Genomic DNA, 15781 nt, shown 5'->3' on the forward strand with positions numbered 1-15781 from the left:
AAATCTTACAGATATCCCACCCCCTGACCTGTTAAGAATCTGGGGACCACATGATCTCGACAATTCTGTCCCCCAGTTACCTCATTAATTAGAACCCAATTTAGTTTCCATTACAAACTATGAAGCCATTAAAAGCCAGTGCCAAAAATTCTAATTATTGTTTAAATTAGGCAAATTCAGTCTCTTCAATGACAACAAAAAGACATTAACATGGAACCCTTTTATTCATAATGGGATTTCTGTACATTAGGCGCAAGAGTGCATCATTAAAGTCCTATAATGAATGGAACCGAATCACTAGAAGAAACATCGACAAAACCAAACTGGCATATGATAAAATCCATGGGAGTTTAAGGTTCAAATCCAGCCAAGAAGTTTGTGACAATTTCCTTCAGCTTTGCATCTGACTGTTCTGAGATCTTTCCATCAGTCCTGTATACAAAAAAACAAAACAAAAAACACCATTGTAATTTCTAACCTAGATAAATTTTCTCCATCTTATTAAAAAATGAAAAAAAAAAAATCAAAACTATCTCTTCTATTAAAGGAATTGCCATTTTTTCATACCTGATATTACTCAAGAGGGACTGGTGTTGGCTGATGACATGAGCTAAGAAAGCACTCTCAAACTTCGTGATTTTGCTGGGCTCCAGTTTGTCCAGATACCCTCGTACACCAGCATAGATGACTGCCACCTGTTCTTCAATTGCCATGGGAGCTGAAAAGAAAATTGACATCTATGTATTTGGACTCCAGACACCACATCACTGTGCCAAAACCTAGGAAATTCTTTGCTGTCTTTGGTTATAAAGTATAGTCTCACATATCTTACTATCACCTATTCTTTTTCTAACTACCTGAAAGCCTATATTAACATGTTTCCTTTCTGAAAATCAGGTTTTTGTCACAAAAGTAATCTATGAAAATCACCATCAGATCCATGAGCTAATTTATAAGATTATTTATAATCTGACACAGGAATAGCTACTTTAACAATTATGACCATTACACATTTGATATGGCTTATTGGTAAAAGGACTAGATTTGGGATGAAATCTGGGTTTAATTGCCACAACCTGTTTGTCCTTGAGTAAGTTAACCTCTCTAGGCCTCAGTTTTATCACCTGTAAAAAAATGACAGGGTTGGATAAGACAACTACTCTGGTCTCTACTGGCTCTTAGATCCTAGCCTAAGTAATAACAAAAACAAGAGACACAACTCACAATACTGTCCTTGTTTCAGCAACTCAGTCAGACGCACACCACGACTCAGCAGCTGTTGAGTAGCAGCATCTAGATCAGAACCAAACTGAGCAAAAGCCGCCACCTCACGATACTGAGCCAACTCCAACTTCATGGTACCTGCCACCTAGAGTGCAGAAGATAAATATGGATACTGAGTTCTTTAATAATCACTGGTACTAGTTTAAACATTTCTGTACTTTTTGTTAACTTTACAACTGTAACATCAAATTACCTGCTTCATGGCCCTGGTTTGAGCAGCTGATCCGACACGGGACACAGACAGACCAACATTAATAGCAGGGCGGATACCTTTGTAGAACAATTCTGTTTCCAAGAAAATCTATAAATGAGAAAGATTAAATTACCTACCACGACAAGTAAAAAAACTTATTAAAGTGTTTTAGGAATTCAACCCTTAAAAACTTAAAACCAGTATTGCTATAAAGAAAGCCTTAATATCTCTCAGATCATAGAGCTAGAACCATCAAGGAGATAAGCGCAAGGTCACACAGGTAATAAGCATCAGAGCCAGTGCTCTTTCCACCATACTATCACCTGGGTTATAACAACCCCCTGAATTTGTTTCCTCATGTACAATGAAGAGGCTGGACCGGATAGTTTCTTGCCCTATCTTATAACCTACTACCCTGACAAAAAAACAATATACTAACAGAAAGGTAGAAAAGACAACAAGCACTAGCCTGTAATAAAGACTTTTTTTTAATGTCAGAATTACTAGCCTAGCATTAACTAAGATATTTTCTATCAAACCATTTATGTGGTTAACAAATACCTGTCCATCAGTGATGGAGATGACATTTGTTGGAATGTAGGCTGACACATCACCAGCTTGTGTTTCAATGACTGGAAGGGCAGTCAAAGATCCACCTCCAAAAGTGTCATTCATTTTGGCTGCTCTCTCCAGCAGACGGGAGTGCAGGTAGAACACATCACCAGGATAAGCCTCACGACCAGGGGGACGACGGAGCAGCAGAGACATCTGGCGGTAGGCAACAGCCTGGTATACGTGAAAAATCATGTTAAATAATTAGCCAATATTTAACATTACCCCTTCAATATCCCCCAGTTTAAAAATAAATTCACTCGACCTGTTTGGACAAGTCATCATAGATAATTAGAGCATGTTTGCCATTATCTCGGAAATATTCTCCCATAGAGCAGCCAGAATAAGGAGCCAAGTACTGAAGTGGGGCAGCATCAGATGCAGTGGCTGAAACCACGATGGTGTATTTCATGGCATCTGAAGAGAAAAAGTAGTTTCAGATTTCAAATAATTACAATTAAAAATAAGGTTCCCCAAATTGTGAATATAACCAGAAGATATCAACTTAAGAGATCTATAACTCAGAATTCATCAAATTAAATGTCAAAGAATCTATTTTATAATATCTTAAGTAAATCTAAGATCAAGTATTTCTAGTATATTAGTAGAAATGGTTAGTTCTTTTAGGGAACAATTAAAACTTCCCTTAGTCATCTCTGAACAAGTTAAAAAGCATTTTAACTGCCATTTTTAGTAATATTAAACAAAAATGTTCAGCGTTAGTGCCCCTTAATACCTGCATCTGTAAGTCTCTTCACCAGCTGAGCAACAGTGGACCTCTTCTGACCAATAGCAACATAAATACAGTACAGTTTCTTCTTTTCATCAGTTCCATCATTAAAGCGTTTCTGATTAATGATTGTATCAATAGCAATTGACGTTTTGCTGAAACAGATTTAAGTTAAATAGTCAGAAAATGTCTGTCAACTGGCCACCAACTGATTAAACCATAAACATACCTATTACACTTCTCAAGAATTCTTTTTAAGTTGAATAATGTAACAATAATAATTCTAAATTGAATTAAAGCTGAACAATAAGGAATCTTCTCCTTTTAGAGAAGAAAACAGTAACATTTAACATATTACTGAATCTTTACCCAGTCTGTCTGTCACCAATAATCAGCTCACGCTGACCACGACCAATTGGTACCAAGCTATCCACAGCCTTAATGCCAGTCTGCATGGGCTCACGCACAGAAATTCTGGGAATGATTCCAGGGGCCTTCAGACCAACTCTTCGACGAGTTTTGGAACCAATTGGACCCTTTAAGAGAAAAGAATTATTACTAACCATTGTTTTGACACCCTTCCCACCAACCCAGATCTTTAAAATTAATTCTAAATCTACCTTTCCATCAATGGCGTTGCCCAGGGCATCTACAACACGGCCCAACAGCTCCTCACCAACAGGAACATCCACAATGGCTCCTGTTCTCTTCACAATATCTCCTTCTTTAATCAGCTTGTCATTACCAAACACGACAACACCAACATTGTCAGGTTCCAAGTTCAGAGACATACCCTAAAAGAAATACACATAACTGAAAGTCCAATAAATACTGCAGGGATTTTAAAAGATGCTCTTTAACCCACAACAGTCATGTCATGGTCATGACTGACCATGCAAAATAAAATAATTTACCCTAAAAGAATCCAAGGAGAAATAAAACAATCCATGCTTCTTCTCTTTTATGTTATAGATTTATACAGTTTATTTGTAGGTGATATGAATATTTGACTACAGGCATGTCTGTAATCCTTTGTTATTGTCTGTCCTGGTAACCAGTGAAGAATTTTTCTTGAAAGGCAGAAGAAAAAAATCTTTCTAGAGCCTTGGCGTTGTATTCAACCGACTTCTGAAGCTAATGAAAATTCCACTATCACAGTATTTTATGCAATTTTTCAACAGACCTTGAATTTAGTAATTTTATTACAGGAAACTAGGATTCTTAAGCAAAGAGGAAAGAAGTAACAACAGCTGAATTCCCTAAGTGGTAGGTCCGAATTCGCTGTTACCATCTAGTAGAGTGATTGGATTGGTTCCTCAATAACATTCAGAACAGAAAAGATTATTCTAGACATAAGTCTAGAACATGAGCCAAACCTTGGGCATAACAGTAAACATGAAAACAATTTTTATAAAGTCCATAATCCCTGTTCTCCTCTAAAACTAAATACCTGCTGCAGAGTCATCCCTTACTTATCCAACTTCCTATAGCTATTTCCAAAATACCATATTGCCCCAGATCAGGGGAACCCAACTTAGGACACAATGATGCTGAAGCTGACTCACCTCAAGGACATGACTCGAAACAGACATTTCAACTTGCTCATAAACTTCTAGTATATTTGAATAAGAACACTAAAAGTCTATGATATCAACCAAAAAAGGAACCAAAACCACCTACAGACATCACTTGTGATATTTTTAATAAGGCTATTTCACCTATACCTCCAAGAGTTGACACAGATTCGAAAACAAAGTTCATCTAGATTCTAAAAACTATCAGTAACCAGAATGATCAAAACCACTTGCAATTAGGATGGGGCTTGCACATATTGAAATTTCTGAGCCAGGAATTAAGTCATGTCTTAGGTATATTCCAGCTACAATTATTTAATGGGCTTTAATATTTACTTTTTATGTCATAAAATGAACGATGGTAAAAAGAAAAAACAAAACCTCAAACCCACCCCTCCCAGTAGTCCAAAAAGATACTTAATACAGTACCCACTATAACCATGAACAAGTTGCTTAACCCCTGTATCTTAATGACAATCCTAAGACTAAGTTATAGAAAAGTTGCCTGCACTGATGAAAGGAGTTTTGACATAGGAATTTCCCCATAATATGAAACCACAAGCCTAGAACTCCTCCACACTCCCCCAACAAAAGCCTCTAAGGCAGGTCTGCACAATATGCACTTGTCAAAGGATTTCAAGGAAAAATGTGAGGTTGCCACTGTGAGTATTCCTGTTTGTCACTTGACCCCAGCAACCAATCATGGTCGGCTTGTCTGTAGTCTAACCTGTCTGCTGCCTGAAGAAGTCTGCAAGTTGTGCAGGTCTGCTCTAAGGTAGTTATGTCAAACTCAAATAGAAATGGATCCCTGCTGCCACATATTGACTCGGAAAACCACAAATTAACATTATGTATGTTTCGCCATGTTTTAATTTTTTTGTTTGTTTTCAAATTACAGCTTAACCTGGTTTTAAATGCCAGTTTGACACCTTTGCTATAAGTATCCTGGCAATTATGAAGTGATAACTAAGTACTTGAAAACAGAGCATGCTGCCACAAAGAAAAGTAATTTACCTTAAGGCCTGAAGAAAATTCCACCATTTCTTCTGCCTGAACATTCCTTAGCCCATGAACACGGGCAATACCATCACCAATAGAGAGGACTCGCCCAGTTTCTTCAAGGTCAACAGAGGTGTCAGCTCCCAAAATACGCTCTTCCAGAATAGAGGACACCTCAGCAGTGCCTATTGAAAAAGGACAGTAACAGACATGTTATTTTTTGGCTTCTTAAAAGCAAAATGTTTGCAATATATGAAATTCATTGAACATATACATGACAATATTCAAGATATACACATAAATCCAAAAGATAAAAGCTCCATTCAACAAGTAACATGCCAACTATGAAAATAAGCTTTAGCTTAGATGACCTGAACCAACACTGAGAGTGAAGCCAATGCAAATCAGGTGAAGAACCAAGAAAATCAAACAACAGTTCTTCGAAAAATTAAATATACTCTCTCTTCTATTCCTTCTATATTTGGTTATTATGGGAACCAAAACCTTTAGTGGAAGTGCAAAGTTATGTTCTGCCAGAAGTTGTATTCTCAGTTTACCAATCAGAATAGAATTAGAAAAATGAGGTAGCAGCAATATATGGTTTATAGTTTATTTTCAAATGCCATTTTTATACAAATGATGCCTTTCCAAAACTTCTACACACTTCTCTATATAAGTGACTCAAGGATTGAAAAATGAGCCTTAAAAGCTAAATGAAATCATTTAGTTCAATGAACAATTGAGGTAGGATTAAGAATTTACATTTATTTAAAATTATTATATAGAAGACTATCTGCCACCTCTAAAAAAAAGTCAATGAGGCTCAAATGAGAGAAAATATGCTACAGCAAAGTAATAGATATTACTGTTGGTTAAAGCTGCAACATTTAGAATTTAGGTTATTAAAAGGACTAACAAAATGGATCATTAAACAAGAATAGATTATCAATGTTGACAACTCACTCTAAGTACAGGATGAAGTCTCATAAAGCAAACTAGTTGATCTTTCAAGTTCCTTTTATTTCCTTATTCTTTTAATACAATCTGTGTACTAAAGTCATCCTGGTTCCTGGCTTAAGACCTCAGTCTACATAAAAAGATTATTTTTATTATTCTTGCAAGAAGACTTTCATTAGCTACCTGTATGACTTTTGTTTAGGTAAGTTCCTTAAATTCTCTAGGCCTCAATTTTCTTATCTGTAAACAGAGGCCGGTTCTGTGATCCTACATTTCTAAGACAGAAATAAATACTTCACTGTATTAGAGGAGACTGAAATCCCAAGGGAAAGTAAATGCCAGAATATCACAGAAGTCAGACTCTATTAGAATCCAAGCAGAATATTACAGAGTATACAAATCCAAGAAGCTTGCATTAACTTAGAATATAAACCAGTTGCAGTGGCAACCAGAAGGATTAGTTATCAAATTAGAAAAATCACAAATTGAAATGTCAACGGGAAAATTTAAAAACATCAAGAATCTAAATTTTCATTCAACGCTTCTTAAACTGTGGGTTGTGATCTCATGTGGGGGGTTTAAGGGTTTTAAATTTAAGAAGTGCTGATGGGGGGAAAAAGTTTAAGAAGCCCTGACTTACACCACCTTGAGGAAGACAGTACCCGTGCATCTCAGGTATCTCACCAATAACATAAAAATAAGGTGTTCTACTATTTTACAGGGTAGTTGTGACAATATAATCAAAAAACCTATTAGTTATCATTTTTTTTAACCATCTTCCTCTAATGGTACTGATTTGATTCAAAATTTAAAAATTTTAACAAGGTAATGGAATAGTCAAGCAATAAGCACATATTAAGCTATTACTACGTACTATGTGTCAGGCACTATGTTACGCACTGGGGATACAAAAGGTAAAAAAGCTGCAAAATTCAAGTACTACCTTCCTGACGAATTCAACCATTTACAAACCTCTAATAAATTTTTTAAAGGGGCAGAGCGGAGACATAGCAATCAAAATCAAACAAGTGTTTTTAAACACTTACTACACACCAAAAATGAACCAATTCCTGCTCTCAGAGAGTTTACACTTAATCTGGGGAAATCAACAAATAATTAATGTGTATATACAAAATAAACATAAGGAAATTTGGGCAGGAGGGGTTTCGGGAGGAGGAGAATCAGGAAAGGCCTCTTGTAGAAGGAGGCACTTAAGTTGTACTCTTGAAGCTAGATATTGTAGGAAGTGGAGATGAGAAAAAATACATTCTAAGTATGGGGGAGGGGGGGAATGGTGCAAAGGCATGGAAATGAAACAACAAAGCAGCTGAACACAACTTTCTCAAAAAATTCTCCACAAAATAGACTTTTAAAAAATCCCAAATTAAATCAATGCTTAGAGGCAGCAGGTGGCGCAGTGAGTAGAGCACCAGCCCCGGAGTTCAGAGGACCTGAGTTCAAATCAGACCTCAGACACTTGACACACTTACTAGCTGTGTGACCTTGGGCAAGTCACTTAACCCCAACCGCCCTGTCTTCCCCCCTGTTAAAAAAAAAATCAACGCTTATCTTTCTTGAAATGGTTTTAAGATGGCTTTTATACTGACCATAAGAATATAAATTTGAACGTACCAGACTTCTGAAGGCGGCTGTTAGAGGAATGGAGGTTCCTAGTTGCAACAAAGGCTGCCCCCAAGGCATTTCGAGAGACCTGGGCCCAAAGGAAAACATTCAATAATTTCACTTCCATGTAAAGATGTGTTTAGTGTAATTATCTGTCTCAATTTAAACACAGCCAATATTTTGGTGTGTTTGCCTATCTTTAGCCTCATTTGAACAGGCTGATTTGGCAGTTAATAAAAGGTAAGGACAAATCTCAATTTATCTTTCTTATATGTTCCACCGAAATCATTAGTGGGGTTTATTGCTCAGAAAAATACATCACTAAATTTTTATTTTGCTCCATAAAAGGGAGACTCTCTTGGCAGCCTAGTGTCGTGGAGAAGGTACTGGACCTAGAAGTCAGGAAAATCAGGGTTCCAAATCCTGCATCCAACACTTATTAGCCCTGTGAACACATGCATTTCTCTTTTGTGAAATGAAAACAATATCCTAATATGGCTGGTAATCAGTGAGGCTCAAACAGAGAAGGTAAATTAGAGCGAAATGCTAGGCATGGGGCAGCAGTTAAAAAGAACTGCCCACCCCTTTCATTCAAAAAATACTGCATAAATGAACTGAATGCAGTGGTTTCCTTTTATGACTAAGGTCTAAACTTAGTTATTTCCTACTTCATTCTAAGAAAGGAATTTTGGTGATAAACTCCAAGGGACTGAACCATAATGACCTTTAGAGGTCCTTTTCAGTGTTATGCTCTGCAGGGTCATAGCAAGGAAAACTCATTCTCCAAGACCATTAATTGTCAGAGGTTTAAAGAACTTAAGACATCTAATCCAATTCCCTGATATTTCACAGATGATCAGTTAAGTGACTTGTTCAAGGTCACTCAAGTACTAAATGGCAGGACCGGAATTTCAATTCAAGTACCAACAATGAATTCCCAACTCTTATCACTACACGAGGGGAGCCCCTCCCCCTCCCCACGCAATTAAAAAGAAATCAAATTTTCAGTCTTTGTTGTGTTACTTAGGAAAATTTCTGGCCACACCGGCGAATTTCCAAAATTGCATGTAACCCCTCAAGCAAGAGGACTGTCATGCCATGCTCCATGCAGCGCCTTAGTCCTGCAATGTCATTACCTATTATGGGGAAACAAACTGGCCAAAACCCTGCCAACTCTCACACCAGTGAAAGTGAAAAATCCCTTCTGCTCGTTCCTAAGCTTCAGAGCAGGCTCGAGCAAGGGGGCAAACCTGGGCCCCGCTGACCTTCAAACCCACGACCGCCCCCGAAGGGCCGGCCTGCGGTCAGCCCTCGCAGCACGCGGGGCCCCTGACTCTGGAGAGGGGGCGAGTCCAGGACGAGCCTCGGCACGAGGATGCAGGCAGGGCCGGGGCCGCCCCGGGGGAGGCCTGACCTTCACGCGGGCCAAGGGAGCTCCCGCAGCGGGCACGGGCGGCGGGGCTGGGCCGCCCGAGGCCTCTCCCCGGAGCCTCCGGTAAGAGGACCCCAAGCAGCGCGCGGCCGCCCGGGCCGGGGCCTCCCCGGGCTCCGCCGGCCACGGCTGCAAGATGGCGGCGCCTGACCTGTCTCGTCCGGCACCGCGTCTGCAGCTGCGGCAGCGGAGGAGCAGCGGTTCCTGCCTTCCTCCCTTCCTCCTTCCCTCTCCTGGCTCTGCAAGCTGCTTACCAGACCGGCTTGGCGCGGGAGGGCGCGGGCCAAGGCCGCGGCGACGCGTACAGACAGCATCCTTGCAGCTCCTCGTCAGGGATCCTATGCAGCCGCTGCCTCCGGACTGACTGGGACAAAATGGCGGCGGTGCCGGCGAAGGTCAAGTCGGCTCGCCCACCTGACCCGGAAGTTCTCCCTCCCACTCCTCCCCCTCTCTCCTGCTCTCGTTCCCCTCTGCTAATCTTATCTCTGTCCTTCAGGATCCTTTCTCTCCCGTCTCCTGAGGACGACCGCTTTTGTCCGTCAACCTCTTCCTTCCTCCCGCAACCTCGACCTCGCGGTTCGCAAAACAGCCGTTCCGTTTTCCGAGGTTGACCTCTGCGGGGCGTTGGCAGGGGAGCACGCGGGAAGGCGGTGACCTTGGGCGCCTCTGCGCAGAACACTAGGGCCGGGGTAGCCTGGGCCGCCAACCCGAACCTGCAGTGGGGTTTATTTCAGAGCAAGTCCGTGAAGCCCACGAGCGCGGGTAGAAAGAATTTAAGTTGCATCCCCCCACCTAATCCACCCGGGGAGTGGGGAGGGGAGAGAGAGTGATGACAAAGAATTCTTATAAACAGAACGGGGAGTGCCGTTAAGGGTCGTGAGCAGCTAAACAGGCTTGCAGCGTGCAAGGGTGGCAGGAAGATTGTCTGGAGTGAGACGACCTGCGTTCCGGTCCCATTTCTGCCACTTGCCACCTGTGTGACCTTGGTCAGGTCACCACCTGTCTGGGCTTCAGTTTTCTCACTAGTAAAAGGTGATTGGACTTTAGATGACCTCCTAGGCCCTTTCCAGTTCTAAATCTTTATACAATCTCGTGTAATCTGTCATTTCTGACAAACTCCGCCCTTTCTGGACGTGGCCAATTAATTGCTAAATTCTAGAGCTAGGTGGAGCGGTGGATAGCGTGCCAGTCCAGGAGTCAGGAAGACTGTTCTTCATGAGTTCAAACCCGGCCTCAGACACTTACCAGCCGTGTGACCCAGGGCAAGTCACTTACCCCTGTTTGCCTCAGTTTCTTCATCTGTAAAATGAACTGGAGAAGGCAATGGCAAACCACTGCAGTATCTTTGCCAAGAAAACCCCCCAATGGGATCATGCAGAGTCAGAGGTGGCTGAAACAACTGAACAACCGTAACCCACACACCTCAGATCACCAGGTCCCAACTTCGTCCAAGTCTCTTTGACTCTCAATCTACCGCCCTTTTCACCATGCAATCCTATCCCGCTTTGCTCAGAAAACTTTAATGACATTTCATTACTTGCTACATGGCCATCTTCATTCCTTCACTTGACAGATGAACAATCAGGCTAATAAATATCTTTTTGACCAAAGGAACTAATGAAGGTCATGGAGGCTTAGCAAGTGCTCTCAACAATAGAAATGACACGTAAAAATGTTTCATTGAAACTTTTTGTTTTTATACTACTGTTATTTCTCTGTAATGTTTTCCCACCTTTAATAAAACTCTCCCTTGTAACAAAGAAAATCAGTTAAACTGTAATGGCATTTGCCTCAGATAGCATGAGCTAATCTGAACCTATAGTCCACCGCCTCTAAACCCAGGCAAGCAAAGTGTGTTTCATCATTGGTTCTCTGCATCCAAGAATTGTCATTGCAATAATGGCCCTTTTGGAGAGCCATCATAGTTATTTATGTTATATTTCATCTTTTTATGATCAATAACTAACTCAGTACTTTGACCATATAGGACCTTTAATGAATACTTGATGAATTTAACTAACTTGAAACCTAACTCTAGAAATTATTTATGTTCCCTGACTTTAGGCCACCTCATGTAATTTAGTGAAAATCTTAAAGCTGGTTTGACAAAAAGAAAATAAAACAATTTACGGAAATTGAATGGTGTGTCATGGAAAAAGATGCAGAAGTGGTAGTAGAGGAAAGGTTTCCTGGTTGCTCTCTCTTCCCCTTCCATCTTGCTTATCTGAAGACTGGAGCCTTGAAAAAAGAAATCTACTTGAGGTATTTTTGGATGGGATGGTTCAAGCAAAGAAAGCTGGGTATGCAGCTTTAAAAGATACTTGGCAATCAGCCCATCTCACAGTATGCAGTGAATGCATTGTACTGGCGGGTCAATTTCCTAGACCTTGCTCATACTTCATTATCTTTCAGAATGCAACAAAGAAAAAGATATAAGGGCTTTCTTGATGAGAAAAGAATTGAAACAAAGTGTTTACTGAACAAAAAGCAGCTGATATGTATTATGAACTTAAATCTTCATCTCATTATCTTTTCCCCAACACCCTTCTTCCAAGCTTCCCTGTTACTGTTGAGGGCAACAACATCCTCCCAATCCTACAGGCCTGATGGGGTGCTTGTGCTTGGACCCTAATTCTAACATTTCTCCTTAGCCTCTGCTTGGGTGCCTGTGCCTAGACCCCAATTCCAAAATCACATCTCTCCCTAGCCTCAAAATACTGTCTCAGACAGTTTCTCTCCAGTTCAAGCCTTAGCAAAACACTTATCTCTCCTCCTGATACTACAGCCAGCTGCACCTATAGAATTTATTAGTTTATGTACATGCTAATTGGCTGTGCACTGGGCCGTAACGACATTTACTACTTACTGACCTTACCGATATGTATCCTAGACATAATCAAATGTATACTCCTTTACATTCATCTTGTCTAACAAGACATTTGATGAGAGCCACCTGGATAGTCCCAGTTAGCCCTGACCATTAGTTGACTTAGTGATGTTTCAAGGCAAAAACCACACCTCCAGGTTGCCCCCCCCCCGGGCTATTTCCCAGTGAACTCTGGGTAAGATACCTGCTCAGTAGAGTAAAAAAAAATGCATGTTCCTTTAAGAACTGACCACCCCTTAACCACTCCCTAATTCCACCCCAAAACACCTAATTGACATGTTTCACCCCTAAATCTCCTATAAAAACTATCCTGCACCTCTGTAAGGTTACAGGTTCCCTAAGAACTCTTGCCTGCTGTAAAGCATAATAAATTTTGCCACCTTGACTTAAAGAATGCTTGAGATCATGAATTCATTCCAAACGGCCCGACCCTCTCCAGTACTTGGGTCCTTGAAGGGTACTCCCTCTCAATGACCCCATCTGGGAACTCTAGTCTTGGGGTTCCTGGATCTCATCTCCCCCAACCCTCAACAGGCCCACAAGCTAGGTGTCATCCTAGACTTCCTATTCTCTCTTACCTTCCATATTCAATGTATTGTCGAGTCCTCTAGATTCTACATTCAAAACATCTTTCATATATACCCTCTCCCTTCTTACGTTGCTACCACTCTGGTAGAATCCCTTATCACTTCAAGCCTGGACTACTACAATAGCCTGGTTGGACTCCCAGCTTCAAAGCTTTCTCTACTCCAGTCAATCCTACATTCAGTGATGAAAATTATCTTCTATAAATGTAGATCTGACAATGTCAAATCCCTGTTCAATAAACTCTAGCGGCTCACTATTACCTCCAAGATAAAAATAAAATTCTCTGGCTTTTAAATACCTTCATAATCAGGCCCTCCCTACCTTTCCATTCTTCTTACACACTATTCCCCTCTACCTCTCCAATCCAGTGACATTAGATTCCTTCTTGTCCTTTAAATAAGACATTCCACCTCCTGACAGTACATTTTTAAATTCAATTTTATTTTCAGTTTTGAATTTTCTCCCTCCCACTTTCTCCTTCACCCATTGAGAAAGCAAGAAAAACAAAATTCATTACAAATATGTACAGTCAAGCAAAAACCAAAATGCTTGTATTAGCCATGTCAAAAAAAATGTTTCAATCAACACTATGAGTTTATCATTTCTCCATGTCAGGCCTGTACAACCTGCGGCCTGCCGCTTGCAGCAGGCCAAAGGATTCCAGGTGGCCAATGAAAAATGTAGAGGAAAATGCCCTTTGTATGTGTAGGAAATCCTTTGGCTGGCCACAGGTTGTGCAGGCCTGCTCTTTGTGGAAGTGGATAGAATATTTCATCATAAGTCCTCTGGAATTGTGGTTGGTTCTGCCATGTTGATCAGAGTTACTAAGTCTTTCAAAGTTGTTTGTCTTTACAGTATTGCTATTATTGTATAAACTGTTCTCTGGCTTTTACTTTGCATCAATGCATATAAATCTTTCCAGATTTTTCTAAAACCATACCCCTCATCATTTCTTATAGTGCAGAAGTATACCATTAATACAAGTATATGTATGTATATGTATATATGCGTATGTGTATGAACATATATATATGTATGTGTGTGTGTGTGTGCAGACAATCTTCAATCATGTCCCTATTCCCAGCTTGCTACTCTAGAGACTTCAGGAGTTTCTCCTTCAGTGATACTCCCTGTTCGTTGGCTTGAGTTGCCTCACTCCCAATGGGAGAGTTCCCTCAATCTGTATTGCCTGATGTATCCCATGTATACCTTCTCTGATTTCTCTTTTGCTCTGATGTGGATAGTTTTGTTTGTTTTTCTGCTGTTCTTTCTGTGTATTCGTTGTGAAATGGTATACGGTGGAAAAAGGTTTAAAGCCTTGGATATAGAACTTGGAATTCCTCCTTCCTCCAGAAATGTCAAAGTGATCAAAATTTAGATAGAACCTGATTGAATCCCCTAGATGAATAATATTTAAAGGAGCAGATAGATACACTTCTAGTCCAGTACCCCCTCTCTCTGAGGAGAGCAGAGTCATAGCCTCTGGCTTCAACCTCCTACCTCCCCACTTGGAAGGAATGAAAGTCTCCCTTGGAGAAAGGTTGGGGGAGAAGAGGCTAGAGATGTCTTTTCTGCCTTCCTTCAATGTACACAAAACAGCATCCTCAATACATGTGGAACCTCACCATAAAAGTAAGACACCCATACTCATAGTGCTACATATACATTGATGGTAACCCCCCCCCCGCCCAGTTTCTAATTTCTAATTCTTAGCCAATAGCTGACATAAATATTTTTGTAACTATGAATCCTTTTCCTCTTCCTTTGATCTCTATGGAGTATAGACCTATCCAAATTGATATTTCTGGATCAGAGTATGAGCAGTTTAATAGCTTTTGGGGGGCATAATTGACAATACATTTCCACTTGATGTCTCTCCTGTCTGAAAAGCTCTTCCTATCTACCTTTCTACCTTATGACTTCCTTGGTTTCCTTCAATTCTCAGTTAAAATCCCTCCTACAAGACTTTCTTGATCCGCCTTAACGGTAGTGTCTTCCCTCTGAGATTATCTCCAAATTGTGCTGTACATACCTTTTTTGCCCATAGTTATTTGCATGTTGTCTTACTGTATGTGAGGAGGATTTCATTATCCTTTTTAGAGTTCAGTTTCTCAGGATCCATGACAATGGCAATGTCTAGTTTCCAGGTGTTAGATAGTAACTCCCAGAATAGCCCCAAAGATCCTAGATAGTAATTCCTGGAATCAGTGATAAGCAGTCCTACTAAGGCTGTGCCATGAGATAAGGGTGACATAATTGATATTTACTACCCTTGCTAAAGTTAACCTGTGAGCTTAATGTTGGCAAGATGCCTTCTTTGTCTGTCGCCCTGTAAAGCAAGTGGGCACTGGTCAGTAAGTGGGGAATCCACAGGGAACACATGGAGGAATCCACAGGGAACCAGTAGGGGAATCTGTGCCTTGATGGCTGTGCCTGTCTCCATTGACCCCATTGTAGGGGTAGTTGCCCCCTTTTCTCATAGGCCTTTTTGAGAAGGGTGATTACAGAATACTGTAGGAGGTGGCTCTCCCATTAACAGCAACCACTTGAGAAGACTAGATTAGAATAAAGTAAGATTGTTGACCCCTCCAACATTGAAGTTATCTTCCTGTCCTTCCTGTCTGACCAGATCAAGAGTGAATCTGTTAGAGGCTGGAGCCCAGAAACTCCAGGGCCTCCTGCATTATCTATGAAACACTTACCCAGGAGCTTGTGAACTCCATGAAGGCAGGAACTATTTTTGTCTCTTTGTATCCTCAATGCTTAGTACAATGCCTGGCACATTGTAGTTAGTTGCCTTGACTTACATCTGGAAATCTTACTGACAACTTATAGAAGGGATACAGGGACAAAAAGCTGCTGAAGTTTAATGGGGGAAACTACTAGAAGTTTAGAAATGGGC

The 15781-nt window shown here is 40.7% G+C and overlaps 1 protein-coding gene across 1 annotated transcript; it reads right to left on the bottom strand.

The window, feature by feature from the left end:
- Positions 1-205: 205 nt before the first annotated feature.
- ATP5F1A (ATP synthase F1 subunit alpha) lies at positions 206-9841 on the bottom strand. Its single transcript, XM_036759300.1, has 12 exons — positions 9659-9841; positions 7982-8060; positions 5408-5577; positions 3440-3613; positions 3189-3355; positions 2826-2974; positions 2355-2506; positions 2039-2263; positions 1478-1585; positions 1225-1369; positions 568-718; positions 206-432 (listed from the first exon to the last, which is right to left on the bottom strand). The coding sequence occupies exons 1-12, from the start codon at positions 9716-9718 to the stop codon at positions 351-353; spliced, it is 1662 nt and encodes a 553-aa protein (XP_036615195.1). The 5' UTR covers positions 9719-9841; the 3' UTR covers positions 206-350.
- Positions 9842-15781: the final 5940 nt, after the last annotated feature.

Source organism: Trichosurus vulpecula, chromosome 1, assembly GCF_011100635.1.
Source record: "Trichosurus vulpecula isolate mTriVul1 chromosome 1, mTriVul1.pri, whole genome shotgun sequence".
Lineage (NCBI taxonomy): Eukaryota > Metazoa > Chordata > Mammalia > Diprotodontia > Phalangeridae > Trichosurus > Trichosurus vulpecula.

Excerpts from the sequence above, each read along its gene's own strand:
- ATP5F1A (XM_036759300.1), bottom strand. The coding sequence starts at position 9,718 with ATGCTGTCTGTACGCGTCGCCGCGGCCTTGGCCCGCGCCCTCCCGCGC. Across the intron at positions 5,578-7,981 it reads CAGCCGCCTTCAGAAGTCTG|GCACTGCTGAGGTGTCCTCT; the intron begins GTACGTTCAAAT and ends CTTTTTCAATAG. Across the intron at positions 3,614-5,407 it reads AATTTTCTTCAGGCCTTAAG|GGTATGTCTCTGAACTTGGA; the intron begins GTAAATTACTTT and ends TATTTCTTTTAG.